We start from the raw sequence: 21244 nt of genomic DNA on the forward strand, positions 1-21244 counted from the left end.
AAGTTTCACTTTGAGTGGCAGGGCTCGAACTCAAGAATTAAAGATGAAGGAATCCTTATTCCTCAATCGCAATCGTTATTAGCGTATTAGAAAATTTTACAATAATTTTAATTTTCTTGCTTATGAGCGGAAGTCGTTTATCTACATTATCTTAATTTTTAACTTCGTATGTAGAACTTTACTCCCACTAACACGTAGAACATTATTTTTAATCCTTACTACTCAAAAGTTTCATAAAATACTCCTCCATTTGCTAATACCATTATTTATCTTTAATATACATTTTTCAAAAAATAGTTACTCTAATTATATTACCGAGAGTCTTTCATAGGTGTCGGTTTGATTCTCACTATCCCTTTTCCCTCTCCAACTCTAATATTAGTGAGAGAATTGTAAAAAACATTTTTTGTGAAAAATATTTTTTTACGGAAGATGACTTTAATCATAAAGCACCAAGGCTTTTTGATTAAACGTTTTTGAAGAATACACATGTTAAATGACATTTAACATGTAAATTTTAAAATGATTCTTGTAGTAAAAGCTTATTATTAAGGAACCTTTTTTTTTTGCAGATTAAACTTGATTATCCCTCAGAGTTTCTAACTTGGATACGTGGTTATTATGTGGATTTTCTTCCTAGGGTTATTCAACCTGCTAATTATGTGACGTCAATGACATTTGGTACAAATAAAGGTACTTATGGACCTTTTGGAAACCATGAAAGCTCTGATATTGAGTTTGATTTTCAGTTTGGAACAGATGGAGCTTTTGGTGGATTTCATGGCACTACTCATATTCATTACCTTGAAAGTATTGGTGTTTATATCAAGCCAATTACTTAGTTCTAAACTAGTAGAGGTCAAGGGTGAAGAAAAGAGTAATGTTTTATGAATGTATGAAAATTAATCAGAATTGAGCAGTAGCTTACTGATAAAGTTGTTCGACCGATATCTCATCGGGTGATTGAATTCTCACCAAGTTCATTTATTTTCTTTGTCTATAATATCTTTTCGGGTGATTGGATTTTCAACGAGTTAGATTTTCATCAAGTTTTACAGTTTTCTCTTTTTGGACTTTCCTTGACCCTAAATGAAATTCAGATTTAGCAAGAGTCGAATAGTAGCTTACTGATAAAGTCGTTTGAGCAATATCTTTTCAATTGGATTTTCATCAAATCTTTAGCTTAATGATAAAGTCGTTAAACCGATATCTTATGGGGAGATTGAATTTTCACAAAGTCTTTTCTATTTTCTTTTTTTGGATTTCCCTCAACCCTAAAAGAAATTCGGATTTTGAAAGAGTATAATTTGAATATTTAAAATTATTGCTCTTCAAAGTTGTAGTCTTTGACAAATATAAGTTTATGTTGCTGCTAAATATTTATTTAGTGAAAGCTCTGGTTCCCTTCAAGTGAGATTTTCTTGTGCTAAGCTTCTTAAAGTTGTAGGTTTAATCCAAAGGAGCAAGGTTGCTGTTTCTTAATTTGTATGTTAGTTTCCCAATCACGCCTGCAAGTACAACTCTATGATACAAAGTTTAAACTGTCTCGTTTTGTGATAAGGATAGGAGAAAATTTGTTCCTGAACTATTCGAAATAGAATAGCTTCTTTCGTTTTGTTTTTTTCCTCTCCTTCGTTAACCAAATAACACACTTTTGCCCCTCTCCACTAATGGACCTCTAGGTCGGATAAAACCTTTTTTAAAAGGAGGGAAATGATCAATTTTGCCTCTGAACTATTCGAGATACTACTCTGTCATCCATTTAGATACTTGTATGGAATATATATATATATATATATATAAAAGCTGAAAATATCATACTTATTGCTTAAGAATCAATTTTTTGAATGCCTGAAGAAAATTCTGCTAGTTTCCCCAAATCTGAATGCAGTATGTGTGTATATATATAAAATAAAAGCTGAAAATATCATATTTATTGCTTAAGAATCAATCTATTATGCCTTATGTTTGAATTGACATATGCAATAACACCTTAAACCGTTTCTATTGTTGTTTGCTTGGCTGAAACATAGAACCATCACCATGAAAAGAAAAATTAAAGAAAGAAAAGAAGGAAAACCCAATTTTGCCTATACTTTTTGGATGTAATCAACATTTTCTTTACATCAATAATACTTACCACTTAGGTATCGTTCGGTCGGAGGGATAAGTTATTCCATATAGATGGGACTGGGTGGGATACCAAAGGAGTTCTCCCACCAACCAAACATGGAATAATATCAATTTCATGGGACTAATAATCCCATCCCATCCTATCCCTCCTACCAAACGACCCTGAGAAAAACAGGCGCTATCTGTAGGATGGCAAATATGTATTTCCTTCTGCTTATTGCAAAGAAAAATTTAGAAATTGGAGGAACACTTTTGATGACATTTTCATGTAATTCCATAAACTAAAGGTCACATCAACTTTAAAGGGTGAAAAAGAAAAGGAAATACAACATCTTTGCCATGAACCAATGCACAGCAAAAAGGATCTTTGCTATGAACATCTTCATGTGGATCTGCTAATAGTAACTTTGCTATCTTCTTCTGCCTTCTCTTTGAATTTTTTTTTTTTTTTTTTTTACAACCTTCTCTATGATCTTCACAACATTTGTTCTATAAATATCATCTCAATATTCACTGCAATGAGAAGGCAGAAAAGAATTCGTTAAAGACGATCACAGCATCACTCTCTACCTGTGATATGCAGGGAATATCTTGACGATTGACATAGTATATAGGTTAAATACACACTACAATTCTCTTTTTTTTTTTCCTTTATGGACAATTGCAGGAAATGCCCTAATCAACAATGATAGAAAGTCTATTAGTAACTAACTTTACATCGTTGTGTCAATGTCGAGCACTTGAAGACAGTACACAACTGGTTAGAATCAAGTTCAACCATAATCACTCCGAGACAAGCTTCATGAGTTTGGAATGAGGATTGAAACCAGTACACATATTAAAAGACTAATCCTACAATGGAATGCTTAGAATTTGAATACCACAGGGTAATTCAATGAATGTAAAAGGCATAATATTTGGAGCACAGTCAAAAAATTCAATATAAAAGGATAACCCAATAGCTTCAGTCATGGTTGTGTACTTTCAATTATTCAAAAAAGATCACCTATGCATAAATATTCCAGACAATGTCATTGTTGTTAAGGCTCAGTTAAGTGCAGTTAAGCCCTTAAACTAGGAGGAGCTCAGGTCATGCGCTTCGTCTCGCTTAATTTCTGCTTTACTGTAGACATCGAGGTGCTAAAGAGTGTGCACCTTCACCAATAGGTTCTGTTTGAGGGCACACCAATATCTATATATATTTATCTAAGTTATTGTTCTCCATTCATTTGTTTGAATAATTATTGTTTGTACTTATAGTTATATTTGCTTGCATTACATTTCTATTTTTTGTTTTTTTCTTCATTGGCGCTTTCTTCGTTTAAGTTCACATTTTAATTGCACTATGGGCTTAAAGCTCTAATAGGTTCTTGTTGGTATCTCCGTTTGAATAATGTATAAAATGACAGAAACAGAAAGAGAGAAAAGAATCCGAGCCCACAGAATTCACTGTGTGTCCTGAAGGAACATAATCTCCTCAAGTATCCGAGGTATGTGATTATTTCCTCCCAGGATAGCATAGAACGGAATACCTGCTATTGGAGTAGCGGTACCTCAAACGCCAATAACTTCATCAAACTTAAAGACAGTTACTAACCACACAAAGACTCGACTTTGCTTGTAAGAAAACATGCAGATGCAGAGTGCAGAAATTCGATGTTTCAGTGTTTAAGATCTGGGGCAAGGTCTTTGAATTTACAGACAATGAAAAGGTGAGATGGAGAGGTGCAATCCAAAAGGTGTCTTTTCTCATTTCCCGTTCACACCTTAAAACCCTAACAATTTTGTCGTTTTTGTGTGCTTTTCGCTCAGGCTAACACTGAATAATGCAAATTCAGTAAAAGGTTTTCAATCTCTTGTTTGTTAACATCTAAACCAGAAAGTTTAAGAAATAATAAATCAATAAAGCACTTCTTGATGGGAAGAATTTGTTTCCCGGTTGGCACTGTATAACAAGCTTTTAACTAGCTTCTTGATTGCAAAATAAATCTAATCATCCATAGAATCAGGAATAAGCTTGAGATAAAAAGGACTAGAAATTTAATGCAAGAATACTCACTTTACGGGCCACGATACTTGCATTCGATTTTTGATGGGAAATTTACATAGGATTCAATGGGTGCATGAGTGAGCGGCGCCATAAGTACCTCCATCTACGTGAAAGGACACTTGTTCTTGCTGCATCTTTAAGGGATAAACAACAAAGTATTTGAATGAGCGCGTCATCATCCAACTTATTGATAGATTCACCTTCTGAACGGATATTTCTTTCACAAGCTGAAACAGCAGTAAATGAATCTTTTAGGGGTAAAGAACAAAGCTTCTAAAAGAGTATGTTATCATCCAACTTATTGAGAGATTAGTAGTACCTTCTAAATTGATCTCTTTCCCAAAAATTGAAATAGTAGTTGACATTGCCATTCCCTTTGTCATCTTTGGAGATTCCGAGAAGCAACACAACAGGCTTGACTTCGGTGAAACCTAATGCATTTTATCATCATTTCGAGTTAAAGATACAAAATGAGCAGAGCTATTCAAGTTCTCATCAAAATTCAAAAGGGAGAAAGCTACTATTCCGAAGAGTAATACTGGGATATAAATCTTCTAAAACCAAGTGAATCACTTCTTCATAATTACACATAATCATTATCATTTTTAAACATTTTCAGTTCTGTAGCTCAAATTTTAATTCGAAATTGAGCTCAAGCACACAACATAATTTGCAATGCATATACTTCATCAAGTACACAGCATAATTCGAAATTCAGCTCAAGTACACACCAAAAGAATTGATTCTTTTACGAAATTGTTTCTTCAATTTTTCTTCTTATCCCCGGAAACCAAATCCAAAAAAAAAAAAAAAAAAAGAAGAACCCAAAACGGAACTAAACAAAATAAAAAAATGCAAACTTTATTCGTAGAAACAAGCAATCAGTATCCATATGTGTGTGCTAGTTCTTTCTTTTCTTCTTCCTATTCAATTCTTCCTTGCAACTCTGAGGGCCCGTTTGGCCATAAAAATTGTGAAATTTGAAAAAAAGTAAAAAAAATTTCAAAGTAAAAAAATGGTATTTGGAATTTAGAGTTGTGTTTGGCCATTAATACAAATTGGAGTTGTTTTTTGAATTTTTGTGAGTGATTTGCAGTGAAAACAACTTTTTGGTGTTTTTCAAATTCTGAAATTCAGCTTCAAGTTGAATTCCGTAATTTTATGGCCAAACATACAAACAACAACAACCTACCCAGTGTAGTCCCAAAAATGGGGTCTGGGGAGGGTATGATGTATGCAGACCTTACCTCTACCTTTATGAACAAACATGATTTCCGGAATTCAACTCCGGGAAAAAAAAAAAATTTAATGGCCAAACGGCTACTCATACAAATCATTTCCCGAAACATGAATCTTCACAGGGCAATCTAAAATGAAATTATCTAAATCAATGAATTGCTTTGTTTACGAAATCAGTTGTTCTTATTCTTATCTAAATTCGTTTTCTTTTTTTTTTAAAGGAATCGAAATTCTCAAAACACATAAAAATTCTTTTATACAAGAATTCTTGTATCAATACTCCCAAAACCAAATCCAAACACTCAATTAAAAAAAATAAAAATATATACTTTATTCGTAGAAACAAGCAATTAGTATACATAAAATGAAATTATCAAGAATTGCAAATCAATGAAGCACACATAAAAAAAAAATTAAAAAAAAAAGTAAAAAGGAACAAGAAGCAATTTTTTTTTCACAAGAAACCTAATATCAATACTCCCAAAACCAAATTAAAAAAAAAAAAAAAAAAAGAACCCAAAACAGAACTAAACAAATAAAAAAGAGTGATTAGCTAAAAAAAAAAATGAAAACTCTATTCATAGAAAGAAGCAATTAGTATGCACAAAATGAAATTATCAAGAACTGCAAATCAATGAAGCACACATAAATTATTTAAAAAAAAAAAGGTAAAAAGGTACAAGAAGCAATTTATTTATTTTTTCACAAGAAACCTAACATCAATACTCCACACCCAAATCCAAAAAAAAAAAAATGAAAACTTTATTTATAGAAAAAAACAAGCAATTAGTATGCATAAAATGAAATTATCAAGATTTGCAAATCAACACATAAAAAATAAAAAATAAAAGAGTAAAAAAATGAACCTGACCTGAAAACTGGGTGGTGGGGGTGGGGGGTGGGAGTGCTGAAGCAAAACTGAGACTTCTCTCTCTCTCTCTCTCTCTCTCTCTCTCTGTCCTTTTGCCTCTTCTTCTACTTTTGAGTTTTCTTCTTGATGTATCAATGTATGAAGGATTTATCAGTGACAAGTGTTCATATTTGTACTACTCCTATATTCACTTTGTGAGAAAAGGACATAAATGGTCCCTTAGCTAAGAGGTAGGCTCAAAATAGTCCCTTAACTACGTACTTAACGGTTTTGATCCTTTAAGTTTGTCACACATTAATAAAAATAGTCCCTTAGTTATAAGAGTTGGTTAAAAATAGTCTCTTAATTATGCATTAACAGTTTTGGTCCTTTAAGTTCGCCAAAAGATAATACTTTTAGTCTCCAACAAAATATTCATCGAACTCTATTTATTAGATTTGACGAGAACTATGTAAAAAAAGATTAAATATTAGCGACAACTCACATTTAGAGGTACATATTATTAAAAAAAAGGCTAAATACCTCGAGACAAAATCGACGGACGTCAGTCAGTTATAAGGAAAACCCGAGGAAAAATCTATAGTCTTGATAATGTCAGAAAAAAATATCTCGGAACACAAAGATCGACGGACTCTGTCGATTAATTTCTGAAGTCTAGTGTATTTTCCAATGGAGTCCCTCAGTTTTTTTTTTTTTTTTTTTTTTAATGACATGGAAACCCACAACCGCTACCCTTCAGGTGCACACAGGATCAACCCAGCTCCTGTGCAATACCTTGCAAATCATACAAGAGAGATAATCGACACTAAAGCTTAGAGCGAGTACGGTGCGACGAGCTACCCGACCTTAAGGCAAATCTCTTGTTGTCCTAGGCAGGGGGTTTCGAACCTGAGACCTTCATTGGACTCCCTCGGTTTTAATCAATAGAGTCTGTTTGTCTTTATGTTCCAAGACACTATTTTCTGACATTATCAAGTCTGTTATTTTTTCCTATAACTGACTAACGTCCGTCGATTTTGTCCCGAGGTATTTGATTTTTTCTTTAGTAATGTGTACCTCTAAATATGAGTCCTCGCTAATTTTTTTTTTCTTTTTTTCATAGTTCTCGTCAAATCTAACAAACAGAGTTCGATAAATATTTTGTCGAAGACTAAAAGTGTTAACTTTTGGCGAACTTAAAGGACCAAAACTGTTAAGTGCATACTTAAAGGACTATTTGTAACCAACCCTCATAGTTAAGGGACAATTTTTGTTAACTTGTGGCAAACTTCAAGGACCAAAACTATTAAGTGCGTAGTTAAGGTGCTATTTTGAAACTACTCTTATAGTTAAGGGACCATTTATGTCCTTTTCTCTTCACTTCGTTACCATTTTCACACACAAAAAAAAAAGGTAAAAAGTCAAAAATACCATTATACTTTCATTTATCGATTACTTTGTCCTCTGTTACAAGTTGGGCTATTTCTGTCTTTACCGTTATGAAAATTAAACAAAAATACACCTCATTTGACGAAAATTCCCAAATCGACCCAAATAACCCGATTTCAATTGGAATTATTCAATTTTACTCTTTTAACCCGACTATACTAAACACCCTTATATTATGACTCGTACAGACTCTCTGTTCTATGAAATCAAACACTTACACCTCCTGTACTATAAAAATCTTATTCTTACACCCCTACAATATGTATCCGTATATTAAAATTTTAATTATTAAAAGACAAACTAAAACTATAAATAAGACGTTTTCTCAGGGTTACTTTTATGGTGCAAATATACCCCTGCCATTATAGAAATGGCGCAAAAATATACCCTTTTTGCTGCCAGATATTTTTTAAAAAATCATATAACTTATCTTTTAATGAAGAAAATGTCACGTGGCTATAAAAAAAATATGTCCACCCATTTTTTGGTATACTTATTTTTTAAAGCCACGAGACAATTTTTTTTGTCTAGTGTGTTGTCTCGTTCGTTTACAAAAATATCTCCTTGGCTTTAAAAAAAATAAGTCTACCCATTTTTTAAAATGAACTAGACCTGACCCACCAGGAAAAAAATCACCACGTGGCTTTAAAAAATAAGTCCACCAAAAAAATAGGTTGACTTATTTTTTTAAAGCCACTCATCATTCTTTTTTAATTAAAAAACAAGCTAAATGATTTTTAAAAAAAAATTGTCAGCGAAAAGGGTTATTTGCACCATTTGTGTAACGGCAGGGGTATTTATGCACCACTTTTTTAACGAGGAATATATCTACTCTAAATCACAAAGTTGAGGGTTATATTTGCACCTTAAAAAAATGCTACTCCCTCCCTTCCAATTTAAGTGTCTTACTTTCCTTTTTGGTCTGTCCAACAAAGGTGTGCCTCTTTCTATATTTAGTAAGTTAATAATTCAAACATCCCACACGGCAAGTATAAAATCACAAGATTCAAAGGACATTTTAGTACATTACACACATCTTTAATTTAGGATAACAAGATTTAAAAATCTCTTTTTAATTATTAAACTTTGTGTTCAGTCAAACTAAGTCACTTAAGTTGGGACGGAGGGAGCAATAATTAGGAAAATGGAATATTTATCGTCCAGAACTCATAAACAGAAAAATGAACACAAATTATTTAATGTATTTTCCACTTTGCCCGATTTTTCGGTGTCAGTTTTTAGGTCCCACAATATTGCTTCTCTAGACAAAAGTGAGAGGGTATTGCTTCTCTAGACAAAGTGAAAAAAATCTATAGAAAAGAAAAATTAAGGATATTGAAGAAAAAGAGTTGGAAGACAAAGACACAAGGTTACTTTATAATGAAGCTCCATCCATGAGAGGAGATTGACTTCGGTCAAAACAAATGAAAATTCTAAGAAGCCTAGTTTTTCCAAAAGTGTGGAGCGATGAATATGAAATTACCATACTTAGAGGTATGATTAAGTTCAAAGAAGAAATATGTCGTGATCCCGCACAAATTATGGTGGATTTTCATCAATTAATCCTTTAAACACTTGTTCTTCAAGCTACGTTGGTCCAATTAAGTGAGAAAGTATGACGATGAACAAAAAATATGAAAGAATGTTGAGGGGGAAAATGGTTCTATGAAAGAACGTTGAGAGGGAAAATGGTTCTAGAACCCTACACGAAGGGTAACCATGGGTGGTTCAAGGATATGACCATTAAAACATCCACTTTAGGCCCCAAGTTAAAGGCCAAAAAAAAATTGCTATTATTATATAACCAGTTATTAGTATGTGTTTATAGCTTGGTAAAAATTTACCCACACTGGATGTTTACATCCGATTTAGTTAAACTAACCATACTATACAAACTAAGGTCTATTAGAGTCCTATATTGGCAAAGAGGACAAAAGAAGATATCGCTTCTCCCCGTACATCTATCCTCCTCCTCACACAAATTACGAAAGATTGTTGATTTTCATCAAAGTTAATAACGTAAAGTTAAATTTTAGGGTTGCCATCGGTTCAACTTTCTTTTGTTTCCTCCTTTCTTTATCTTCTTCAAGCATTCTAGCTTATAAGCTCTGCGTCATTCTTTCTTTAATTTCTTAATGTCATAGGAATTTCCAAATGAATATTTGACCTCAATATTTTCATTACTTTCTAATTCCAATTTAAACATGCTTGAGACATGATTGCCACCTCGGAGATTAATCTAACTCTTCACTAAAAAGTGAAGAAATTTATGCAAAGTGTAAAATAACTTATAATAAAAATGACAAAAGAATTTTTTTTATATAATATAAAGCTAGGCATAGACAAGGTGATATGACACCTCTCTTTGGCCAAGGATCCTATTTATCTTTTTTCTCCTTTTTTCTCATTTATCTCAATTATTTTATTTTAAAAAGTCATCTCCATAACTCACACCTGTATATCTTCATAAATTCTACTCTTAATTGATATTAATAATATCCATAACTCTCAAACCTTTCATGTTCATAACCCCCAATTATTTAATTTTGCATTAGAAGATCCTCTTAATGGTATGCTAATATAGGATGATTAAGAGTTAAATTTTGTGAAAAGTCGTGATTTATAGCACCTTTGCTCAACTTATTTTTTTCCCCAAAGTACTTATTTTTTCAATAAGTGCTTATTTGAAAAAAGTGAGGTGTTTGGCCAAAAACAGGAAGAATAAACGGGGGAGTAGCCTAAGCTAAAAATAATTTTTGCCGAAAACACTTTTTTGAAAAGACTTTTTGAAAGAAAAATATATTTAGAAACATTTCACCTTGGTCAAACACTAATTCCCGCTCAAAAATGCTTTTTAAATTAATTGGCCAAACACAAATCGTTTTTCGCTAAAAGCATTTTTTAAAAAAAATACTTTTTAAAAAAAGTTCGATTTTAGAACCCAAATAAACAGGCTTTTAATCTCTTTCAAGAACCTTTTCTTTCCTTATGAGCAAGTCCTATTGGTGTAACATGGAAAAATTGAGATACCATTCAGAGAAGCCATAATTGAAAGTTAACTCTTCTAGCTGGGCTCTGTAATACTTTGTTGGAGTAGCTTTCTTTTATGCTATGTGTAGTCTATAATTAGTATATTCTTTGTAATCTTGATTTTCTCTTGTCCTAATCTCATTAGGACTTTTGTAACATTGTGTAATTTTCCTTGTCCTAATCTCACTATGGCCACGAGGACATACCATATAGCAATAGAAAAGGATCTTACCCAAGATACGGATCAAATTGCAATGTCATTTTTGGTATTTTCTATTTGTTAATTTATAGAATTACAAGTTTCTTCTTTAACTATTCTAGCATTCTTTTTGTCAACAATTTTTCCCCTTTTTCTTTTTCCCCATTTCATGCAACAGTTTTTTTCGTTTGCTCTTAAGACCGGCCCGACATACAAACATAGTAGGCTATTGAGATGGTAATGCTTTAACTATCACTGTTTGAAATTCTTTTGAGAGAAATTATTTGTATGTATAAACTATAAAGTGGTTCTTCTTTCCTTTTCAACTCATAATTATATCATTCTCTAAAGGTTTTATTTGCTTAATTAACTATTCTTCTGTTTCTTTTTTCATTGTGAGGTTCATTTTTTGTGTGTCTAGAGTGTTTTCCAAAGTAGAGGCAGGGTAAGGAAGTCAATGTATACATGTGTGCTGCTTAAGGAAGTATCTATATATCCTTCCGCTATCATGTGGATCGACTTAACAAATCTATTGATGGAATATGAGAATGTAAAATTAGTTTGTAATTTTCAAACTACATTTCAATTTATAAGAACGTTGTTTATTGATATGTAAAATTAATGCAGTCCTCAAGTTTTTCACATTTTCATAGATTACTGCAGTCCGCAAGGAAGATTTAAAAATTTGTATAAAATTACAAAAGCAAGATCATTCGTAAAAATACTCATCAAGAATGAATAATTCCTGATAAATATTAGAGTACATTGATTTTTATTTTTTTAATATTGGAGTACATTGATTTACTTTATCGACATGCGATTTTTATAATCCAAATGTAGAAGATAGAAGCGGAAGATAACCAAGATTATTTATGAATGTTTAATATAGCACATAAATCATGATCAGGATATGAAATTTTTTAATCATTCCATTATATTAGTAAAAAGAGAAAGACGAGTTTGACTTGATTGTTTAAAAAAAGGATAATAATAGTTACTGATTTTATGGAGGAATTCAACAAGCAAAGGTAAGAACATAAAAAAGAGAGTGGGAAAAAGGGAGAACCAAAAAAAAAATAAAAAAAATGATGGGATGAATACCAAGAAGAGTAGGATTACATGAGCAAAAATTATTAGGATGGAAAACAATAAGGGAAAAACACATGAAAAAGAAGGGTAGATAGTCATGAAAAATAACAAAAAATGAAAAAGGAGATTTTTAAAATGTAAGGTAACGAGAATATGTGATAATTTTTTTTTCTCAATTAAATTTGTATAAGTGTGAAACAAAATTTTTAACTTAAAATATTTACTAGAAATACCTAAAGAAAAAATTAAGACCGAATGGCGCAGTTTTGCCACACTAGTGGCATATGATTCTTGTGACATACGAGATGGGAGGTCAAAATTAAGGAGGGTCATTTTGTTTGATATTGAATTTGTCGAGTTGATATTTTCTTATTTGGTATCAACCTTGAAAAGTCTTTTGATTCCTACTACTATTTGTTGTTTCTTGTACTTCGATTATCTTATTTATCCGTGATATTGCCTTCTTTCTAGATCGCTTTTATCATGACTTTTTTTTTGCTTTCATTAGTTTCAGGTTTCATCGCTTTGATCAACTTGTCTTTATTCGACCTTTTTTTGTCACGTTTCTCGTACCGAGGGTCTTTCGTAAATGCTCTTCTTACCTTCCGAGTATAGTGTGCGCTCACATACACTTTATCCTCCCTGCATTCCCACATGTGTGATTTAATGGGTATGTTGTTGTTGTTGGTATCAACCTTGAAAATATGGTTAGAACACCAATTGTATTAATCGAAGAACAGAGAAAAAGATCAAATTGATCGATGATTGATCTTTTCAATTAAAAAAAAATTAACAGTAGTTGTTTAGCCATATTTTGATTTTCTTTAACGATCGCGCGTAGCACGGGCTAATTCACTAGTATTAATACAATGGCAAGTTTCTTTTTGTTAATCTTAAAATGAGTTAGAGCAGAAGGAAAATAGAATTCAAAGATATTCCTCCGATTACTCTGCCAATACCGTCCCTCCATAGATTCTCTCCGATTAATTGTTAGTTTCATAGGTTCCAGCCCGCCAATATCGTCCCTCCACCACTGATATGTATCGTTACAGATTACTTTCTTCTACGAAAAACCCTAAGGCACACGAAGAAAACCACAAAACAGCCGAAGAAAATACTAAGCAAGAAGAGTAAAATTCAAATGGGTGAATTGTCTAAAAGCAAATGAGCTCATTTGTTCTTCTTGTTAAATATATATGGACTTACAAATTTTTTTTATGCATAACTCTTGGATGTTAAAAGGGAAAAGGGCCTGATTTGCCCCTCAACTAGATTCATCACATTTTTCCGTTATACTTTCTACCATTTTTGCCCCTGGTGAATGGGACAATAGCCCCCATTTGGTGAAGTCCACCGTGGCAATTAAACTTCCAGATTGTCCGAATATTTGTTGCGTGGCATGCCACATGACATGCCACTCACCACCTTCTCCCCCTCTCCATTTCAGTTCTACAAACAAACAAAGCCCACCTCCAACCACCATTGAAGCCATACCCACCACCACCATCTCCTCCACAATTATATCTTTTTTTTTCACTAACCCATCTCACCTAATCACCATAACCGCCACTACTATTACTTTGTTTGTCCATTTATCTCCAACCCAAAAACCTCACAACCATTAAAATTCTTAAAACTCATTATGACAAATCAAGATACTTTTAGATAAAAAGTTTAAATCTTTCTAATAACATAAAAGAATGTCTTTTAACTCTTGTAAGATTAACATCATTAGCTAATCTTTCGCTAAATCTTTACGATAATGTGAAAGATTGAAAATGGGCATCATCAGGTGAAAATACAATTTTATTGAATGCCTCGAAAATGAAAATAAGAGGGTTATTTCGAATGAATTTAGGGCGGGGAAGGTCGAGGTGGCTTGAAGATTAAAAGAAGAGAGGGAGAGGGCTCAACAGAGGTGGCATATAGAACATCATCCAAAATCTAATAATGTTTTCAGATAAGGGCCATAAAAAATATTGCTACTTATTAAATCGTAGGGGAAATTTTTCGAAAGTATTGTTGGATGGTAAATGTGAACTATTTCAAGAGTAGGCAAAGCCCTTTTCCCATGTTAAAATAAACTGATGGTCAAATATTCTTGGTTTGTGCGGTTAAATATATCTATAAGGGATATCCTTCAAGGTCAAATATAACCTTCTTTTTACTTCGTGTTCAAATAACTTTTTCTCCGTTGAAATGTTCAACGTGGACATAATGTGGCACTACCAACTTCACCTCACCACCTCAACCCATTTACCTTTCTCTTCCCCTTCTTCCACCACTAACATCTCCTCCCCTCCACAACCTTTACGACCATTAGCAATGAACTGATTTTATTATACTTCCAGAGGGAGTTTAGGTCTTAATCTAATGAACTTCCTCTGGGATTTTGATAACGACCAATGAATTGCTACACGTGGGGAGGAGGATAAAACTTTTGATTAGCCTGATATTAACAATTATTTTTTCAATAAGATAAAGTAACCAACGTGCATAATCTTGAATTTAACTTTTTTGGTTTAATCTGCTAATATATTCAATGATTAAAAAATTAACAGAATTCTTAACTTTTTACTTGTCCTTTTTTCGAAATAAATTTTTGGAGAAGAATTTTATTGAAGGGGTAGATAAGTATGTACAGTGCATCAGTCTGTTATGAATTTCCTTTTGCACCAAGCTGTCAGATGGATTTTCTCAGTAAAACTTTTGACTAGTATGGAAATAAATAAAATGCCCCCATGAATTTGATATATAAACTTTTGCAGATTTAAGTCAAAAAAAAAAAAAAAAAAAAAAGCAAATAGAAAGAAGCAGAGACAAAGGCAATCTTTTTTCACAAGATTACTTTAATGTTTGGTTAACATATAAGGGCAATCTCATCTTGTTTTAACAGTTCTCCTAATTAGGAAAAATGATCTTTTACGTTATCTTATACTGTAAATAAAATAAAAGGGGTAGCCATTGATCAGACTGATTCTGCTATGGATGTTTCATCTGGAAAAAAAGAGATTATGTACATGTCAATTTCCGGATACATTTTAATAGAGAAAGTTACATATTTAAATCAAAGATAAAAGGGATATTTGTTCAACCCAATTTGTCTTGATAAGTCAATCTAAAATTACTTCAGATATTTAACCCTTTTGAATGTATTATGGATATATATTGACCTTTTTAGGTAAAATAAATTTTGTTTTATTTCACGTGCCAAAGAAAACTTGACTAAAGCCCACTTAGTCATGGATAATTTTCACTTTTCTTCTGAAATTTTATTTCGAAAGATTGTTTGTACAATTGTTCGGAATTCGAAAAATTTCAAAAAGTTGTTTTCACAAATTTTATTCCAAATCACTCATAAAAAATCAGTAAACAACTCCAATTTGTATTAATATTTAAACACAACTTCAATTTTCAAATACTGCATCAGTTTTCAACTTGAGGACAAATACTGTACTATACTTTTTTTTTTCTTTCCAAATTTCACATTTTTTTTTTTTGGTCCAAACGCACAATAACTTTTGATCTTTTTTCCACAAAAAAAAAAAAAAAGTTAAAATTTTGTGTCAATCCTTTTTCTTTAAATATAAATAAATATTTTGGTTTCCTTTTTCTCCTCTTTCTTTTCCAAAAACCAAAACCCTCCGTCTGCTGCCCCTCCGCCGTACTGCCACCGTCAACCGCCGTGCCGCTGCTGCCCGTGCCGTTGCCCGTGTGTAATCCACCACCAAATTTCAGTAAGTTGTTCAATTTCCACCAAAAATTTGGTTTTTTTTACATACTTAATTTCTGCTAAAGTAAAAAGTACAGGTGAAACTTATTTAATTTTTAAATGAGCTTCAATACATATTTTATTTTATTTTTATAATTGAGTAATCTTAGCAAAATGGGGTGTTTAAAGATATTGATGTTGTTTATGTATTATCTTGTTATGATTATTTTTGTAGCTTGAGCTGTTATAGGAATGGTGTCCATATTCAAGGACACTTATGAATGGATGATGTAGTTTTGTGAAAGTTTATATTTTGCTAAATTATCATAGTTATCAGCTTTTTCCACTCGATCGATTTGTCTATATAAATCGAGAAGCTGAATAACCCAAACGTATATCTAAAATAGATCAAACTGACCGAATGCTATTGCAACAAATATATCCAAATCGTATCCGATACTTTTACATTTTCTTCGTGTGCTCCTTTAGTACATATGTAGACTTGACCTCTAACGGTGATTAGACAAGTGATGAGTTCAAATTTCGAGCATGACCAGTTGTCGAGGTGGAGGACTCGCATTAGGGTAGAAGACCAGAGTCTCATTTATCCTTTAATATTAGTAGTCGCAAACCGCTTTATAATTTCTTGTGCTTAGATTTATGATGCTAAAGTTTTGGAACTTTAATTATCTTATTTTACAAAGTCGTCCCTTTGAAAATCGCTTCATCATGGCTTTGCTTTCGTTATTTTCATTTGCATCTTTTTGAATTTTTTGGCCTTATCTCGACCTCATTTTATGCTTTCTATTGAGCCGAGGGTCTTTCGGAAATTTCATTACCTTGGTAGGAATACATGTACACTCTACCCTCTAAAGTTATGTTGTTAGATTTCGTTGGGTTGTTGTTGTAGTTGTAATCTTAATCTCTAACCACCATAACTAGCAAATCCCCTTCACTCATCACACAGCCTTCTTGACCCATTGAACCTCCACAACGGTCATAACTTTAAGACCAGTTACGGCACAGCCGCCACCTCATGTCTCTCACACCAGAAGCTTTGTTATTTTAACATTTTTTTTGGGTTGTAATCACACCTTGAATCGAACAAATACAAAGTTAGTTTCATAATTCTATCCTTATCGCTCACCTTTTATTTTATCTTGTGCCTATCATTGTCTTTAAATTGCCGATTTAAGTTGAAAATGAACATCATGAATCTGCTGTTTGAGTATTTTTTTTGAATTGATAATGTTTGTTTCTAGGTTGAAAATGGTATTATCTTTGTCGTCAAATAGATTTATTACATGTTTGAACTTGTTTGGTTTGGTGAATGGGACAAAGGTTGTCCCTTTAGTCTAGATTGTCTTTTGTTTGATGCATGAATTTGGTTGTTCTCTTTCAGTTTAAACTTTGATTTATTTGTTTATGGTTATTCATGTTTTTTTTTTTTTTTAAGTTAACAAATTCTTAGTGTGAGTTCTTGTTCTTTGTTTGTGGCTTTCTGATTCATTGATTCCTTATGTGCTATTGCACATTCGGCAAAATAAAATCCGAGTTTGATTATGATAATCATTATTAGTTTTTTCTTTCTTTTCGGTGATGTGAAATGCATTTGTAAAGTATCAATTTTTTGAATTTTATGTCCATCATTAGGCAACCTAAGATTATAGGAGTAAGCTCAACAGACTAGAACATATAAAATCTAATAATGTTTTCAGATAAAATAAAAACAGTTGACATATTAAATCCCCATCTCTTTAAATTGTTGGATGGCAACTACAATCTCAAGCAAAGCCTTTTGAGATGTCAAAATAATTGCTGATGCCTTTCTTGGTTTGTAAAACTTTGAAGCTATAAGGGATGTCTCAAGGTTATATGTTTTTCTAAAACTGGCAGTGCCACTGTTAGCAACTAGCAAGTACAGCCTCATTGTCATGTATGACTCTGTCTATATTCAATTTAAGCCTGTGATTTGTTTTTGATCTGTTCAATTTAATCCTGTGAATTCACTTGCTGCCTTCATAAACGAGGTGATTTGGAATTGCATAATTTTTTTATCAGGTGATTTGGAATTGCAATTTTTTTTATCAGGTGATTTGGAATTGCATAATTTTTTTTATCAGGTGATTTGGAATTGCATATATAGTTCATAGAAGGCATAGATTCCTTACCTTATCTTACAGGAGTACAAAAAAAGATTACGGTTTAGGAGAGAGAAATAGGAGGGCTTTTGAAGGGGTAACGATGAAGTATGTACAGTGAGTAGTCTGTTATCCCTTATTTCCTTTTGATGCACCCACGCGATCCCGGTTGGTACAGAAGATTACTGTGGCTTTTGTGGAAAACCATTTCTATTTGTATGTTTCTATCCTCTTGCATACGGGCGCCTGTTTTTTCCCATACATCAATAAAATCTTACTAGTATTACTTTATCAGAAAAATGATCTTTTACGTTATCTTATACTGTAAATAAAATAAAAAGAAGCCATTGATCCTGCTTCTGCTATGGATGTTTCATCCGGAAAAAAAGAAGATTATGTACATGTCAATTTCCTTATACAATTTTAGAAAGTTACATATTCTTAACCAAGCTATTTTATTTGTTGATTTGTCTTGGAAGTTTCTGTTACTTCAGAACTTACTCTTGACATGTATTATGTTATTTTATTGTTGCTCATTAGGTAAAAAGGATCATGGTGGGATTTAAGAATAGATACATGGTGATGGAGGTTTCTTTGGATCCAAATAAAGACACTGCATCAGATAAGCCCATCGTAATCACTCAATTTAACTTGACCAAAGCAATCAGGGACGTCATTCTAACAAACTTTGGTGAATGTGGCCTCGCCTCTTCAGCAAATTCATTTCAAGGTGAGTTGATTAGTTTGAGCTTGTTTTTTTAAGCATTGACTTTGCCCTGCTTTTTTCTTCGCGGAAATTTCGGTGCAGTTTGAAAATTTCACATTTTATGCAGTGAAGTATGTGAATCCAATTACAAAACTTTGTATCATACGAGCATCGAGAGATGAGCATCAAAAAGTTTGGGCTGCAATAACAATGGTCAGAAGTGTCGGGAGTTGCCCCGTGGTGTTCAACCTGCTAGACCTAAGTGGTGAGTTGTAGCGTCAGAAAAGCGCCTTGGAGGAATACAATGTTCTCTTTGAACTCGTTTTGACATTGTTCTCTGAATGGTGCATAGCCTTATGTTCTTTTATAGTTGATTTGACTAATCCCAATTCGCGCCACGTAAGGCCGATTAAAGTGGGAAGCACTTCCTACCAGGAATTTATTTCATTCTCAGGGCTCGTAAACAAGATTTTTGGTTAAGGGTGGAGGGATCCTATCCATCCCACAACCCAAGACCTTTTATCTTTAATAGGTCTACGACATTGCAACAAATATAACACGATACTTTTACATTTTCTCCTTCCAGGTAGTATCAGGGCATGTAGAGCTGCTGCTTTGAAATGTGATGAGTTCAAATTTCAGCAGTACCAGTTGTCGGCCGGAGCTCGCCTTACACCAGAGGTTCAGCAGCAAATGCAAAACTATCTAGACAAGATCAAAGTTTTGGAACATTAACATGACAAAAGTCTCATGAAAACATGCTGTCTTTTTGTTACTGTTCTTTTTGTCTTAAACCATTTGAGTTATACAATAGGATATTTCATTAACTTATGCAACACATGTTTACTCTAAAGTTATGCTCGTTAGCAGGTTCCAGTATTGCGTTTTTCTAACCAAGTGTACATATATGCCTTCAGAACTTGATGAAATTAATAGTTCGTTAAGGTCATGTAGTGCTATTGCCCTTTGTACTTGCCAACATTTATTTCATTGTTTCATTCACAGATAAAAATAGTAATTTGAAGAATATTTGATAGCTCAAAGTTTTAGTATATGGTATTTGCTTATCCCAGTTATCTAGTATAAAGTCAACTCACCTTTTTAAATTGTACCCTTAGCATCTCTTTTTTAGTCCAATTAATTAGACATCTATCAGTTAAGAGAATAAATTCAGATGAAAGGTATTAGATTAGCAAGCAAATGCTTGGGATGTTTGAAGCATGATAAATAAAGTATTGATCACCTCATAAAGAGTGAGCTTTGCTATGGAGGTTTAGAACTCATTTTGATCGCCTTTTCAGTATAAGATTCTTCCAAACGGATTTCATTCCTTTGCGGTTTAACAGATCTCACTAGAAATTCCAAGCTATAGATATGTTTCGACTAAATAATGTCGTCACTATATAATAGCGGTATTATAATCCGGTCAACTATCACCAATCAAATGACCCCTAAAATATATATGTTAGTGCTTTATTCCATCCCATCTCTCTCACATAAGGTTTTTTAATAGTATGTTCATTTCACGAGGATCATTTCCTTTTTTGAACTCCCTGTGATCGGATATCAAAAGCATAGTTTTTTCCTAGACTATAGTGGTTGCTTGTCCTTTTATGCAATTATCTTTTTTTCCACAAATGTGAGCGACGTTTAAATGATAAAGAAAAAAAAAAAAAAAAGAAGTTGATAAGTACAAAAGATATCAATAATGGGTGTTCACGTCAGCAGTAAGGGGATGTAGCTCAGATGGTAGAGCGCTCGCTTAGCATGCGAGAGGTACGGGGATCGATACCCCGCATCTCCACTTTTAGTTTTTCATATCCAACTTTTTTGGGTCTGGAATAATTTAACAAGACGTTTTTATATCCATTTTTTTTTGGTTTCTCATCCGGTGTGTACCCGCATTGGAGCCCGACTAGGTCCATTTTGGGAAAGCGCCCCCTACGAAGAATTTTTTCATAGCCAGGACTCGAAGTCGAGACCTCTGGTTAAGGAAGAACCAGCTTCATATGCTGCACCACGTCCTTTAGTGGTTTATACCCATTTTTCAAAATTACAATCTCTTTATTTTCTCTTTTAAACAATGACCTCGGTAGACTTATTTTTTTTCAATAAAAAAAATCGATGCACTATCTGATGTCGAAGTAACAATACAGTAATATATCTTAATCAAATACCAAGTTTCAAACATTTTATTTTCTTAGTTAATAAAATGATTTGTAGAGACGATATATCCGTTTTATTACATTTCAAAATACTTTTTTATATAACTTAATGATTTTTAATTCAAGTGTTTGCATTCACACTAAAGTTTAAATAGTATTACTTTAATGTTTCTACTACTAAAAATAAAATAATATATAAAGCAGGTACTAGTACTTCGGAGTCTTAGAGAGCTGCTGGACTCCGGACAAGCCGTTGCGAATATAGGCGGATTGAACCCAAAACTTTTGATGCGGAGTATAAATTTATGTACAAAAATTTACTAAAATTACAATAAATAGTAGATATGAACCCATAACTTTAGAAATAAAATGGTTCAATGGTAAAAATTTTAAAAGGTTGAACCCCTAGAGTTTAAATCCTAGATCCGCCTCTGATTACGAAGTGCCATCAACCCAGATCAGACGATCTAAAACGACCAAA

General features: G+C 32.8%; 2 protein-coding genes, 1 long non-coding RNA gene and 1 other non-coding gene across 5 annotated transcripts in view; 3 read left to right on the forward strand and 1 right to left on the reverse strand.

Annotated features, from left to right (window-relative positions):
• The window catches only part of LOC132032983 (inactive protein RESTRICTED TEV MOVEMENT 1-like), a 22121-nt gene extending 21279 nt beyond the window's left edge, over window positions 1-842 (forward strand). Inside the window, exon 2 of the mRNA XM_059422814.1 lies at window positions 573-842. Within this exon, the coding sequence (XP_059278797.1) occupies window positions 573-842 (270 nt within the window). The remainder of the gene's footprint in view (window positions 1-572) is intronic.
• A 1529-nt stretch (window positions 843-2371) lies between these two features.
• Window positions 2372-6443, reverse strand: LOC132032744 (uncharacterized). Its single transcript, XR_009408588.1, has 4 exons — window positions 6294-6443; window positions 4503-4614; window positions 4193-4410; window positions 2372-2646 (listed from the first exon to the last, which is right to left on the reverse strand). It is a non-coding gene; the product is annotated as an uncharacterized LOC132032744 (long non-coding RNA).
• Window positions 6444-15623: 9180 nt separating this feature from the next.
• LOC132032748 (probable ribonuclease P/MRP protein subunit POP5) lies at window positions 15624-19551 on the forward strand. 2 transcript variants are annotated; one of them, XM_059422448.1, is made up of 4 exons: window positions 15624-15776; window positions 18433-18622; window positions 18726-18863; window positions 19185-19551. In XM_059422448.1, exons 2-4 carry the CDS (start codon window positions 18445-18447, stop codon window positions 19331-19333), a joined length of 465 nt encoding a protein of 154 aa, XP_059278431.1. In that variant the 5' UTR covers window positions 15624-15776; window positions 18433-18444; the 3' UTR covers window positions 19334-19551. The 2 variants fall into 2 exon arrangements, with proteins under 2 accessions (XP_059278431.1, XP_059278433.1); XM_059422450.1 differs by lacking the exon at window positions 15624-15776 and adding an exon at window positions 17991-18009.
• Window positions 19552-20329: 778 nt separating this feature from the next.
• TRNAA-AGC (transfer RNA alanine (anticodon AGC)) lies at window positions 20330-20402 on the forward strand. The gene has a single exon. It is a non-coding gene; the product is annotated as a tRNA-Ala (tRNA).
• Window positions 20403-21244: the final 842 nt, after the last annotated feature.

The sequence above is a fragment of the Lycium ferocissimum genome, chromosome 10, assembly GCF_029784015.1.
Source record: "Lycium ferocissimum isolate CSIRO_LF1 chromosome 10, AGI_CSIRO_Lferr_CH_V1, whole genome shotgun sequence".
Taxonomy (NCBI): Eukaryota; Viridiplantae; Streptophyta; class Magnoliopsida; order Solanales; family Solanaceae; genus Lycium; species Lycium ferocissimum.

Coding starts and splice junctions, on each gene's coding strand:
- LOC132032748 (XM_059422448.1), top strand. CDS start 18,445: ATGGTGGGATTTAAGAATAGATACATGGTGATGGAGGTTTCTTTGGAT. Junction 18,623..18,725: donor TTCAGCAAATTCATTTCAAG/GTGAGTTGATTA, acceptor CATTTTATGCAG/TGAAGTATGTGAATCCAATT. Junction 18,864..19,184: donor CAACCTGCTAGACCTAAGTG/GTGAGTTGTAGC, acceptor TTCTCCTTCCAG/GTAGTATCAGGGCATGTAGA.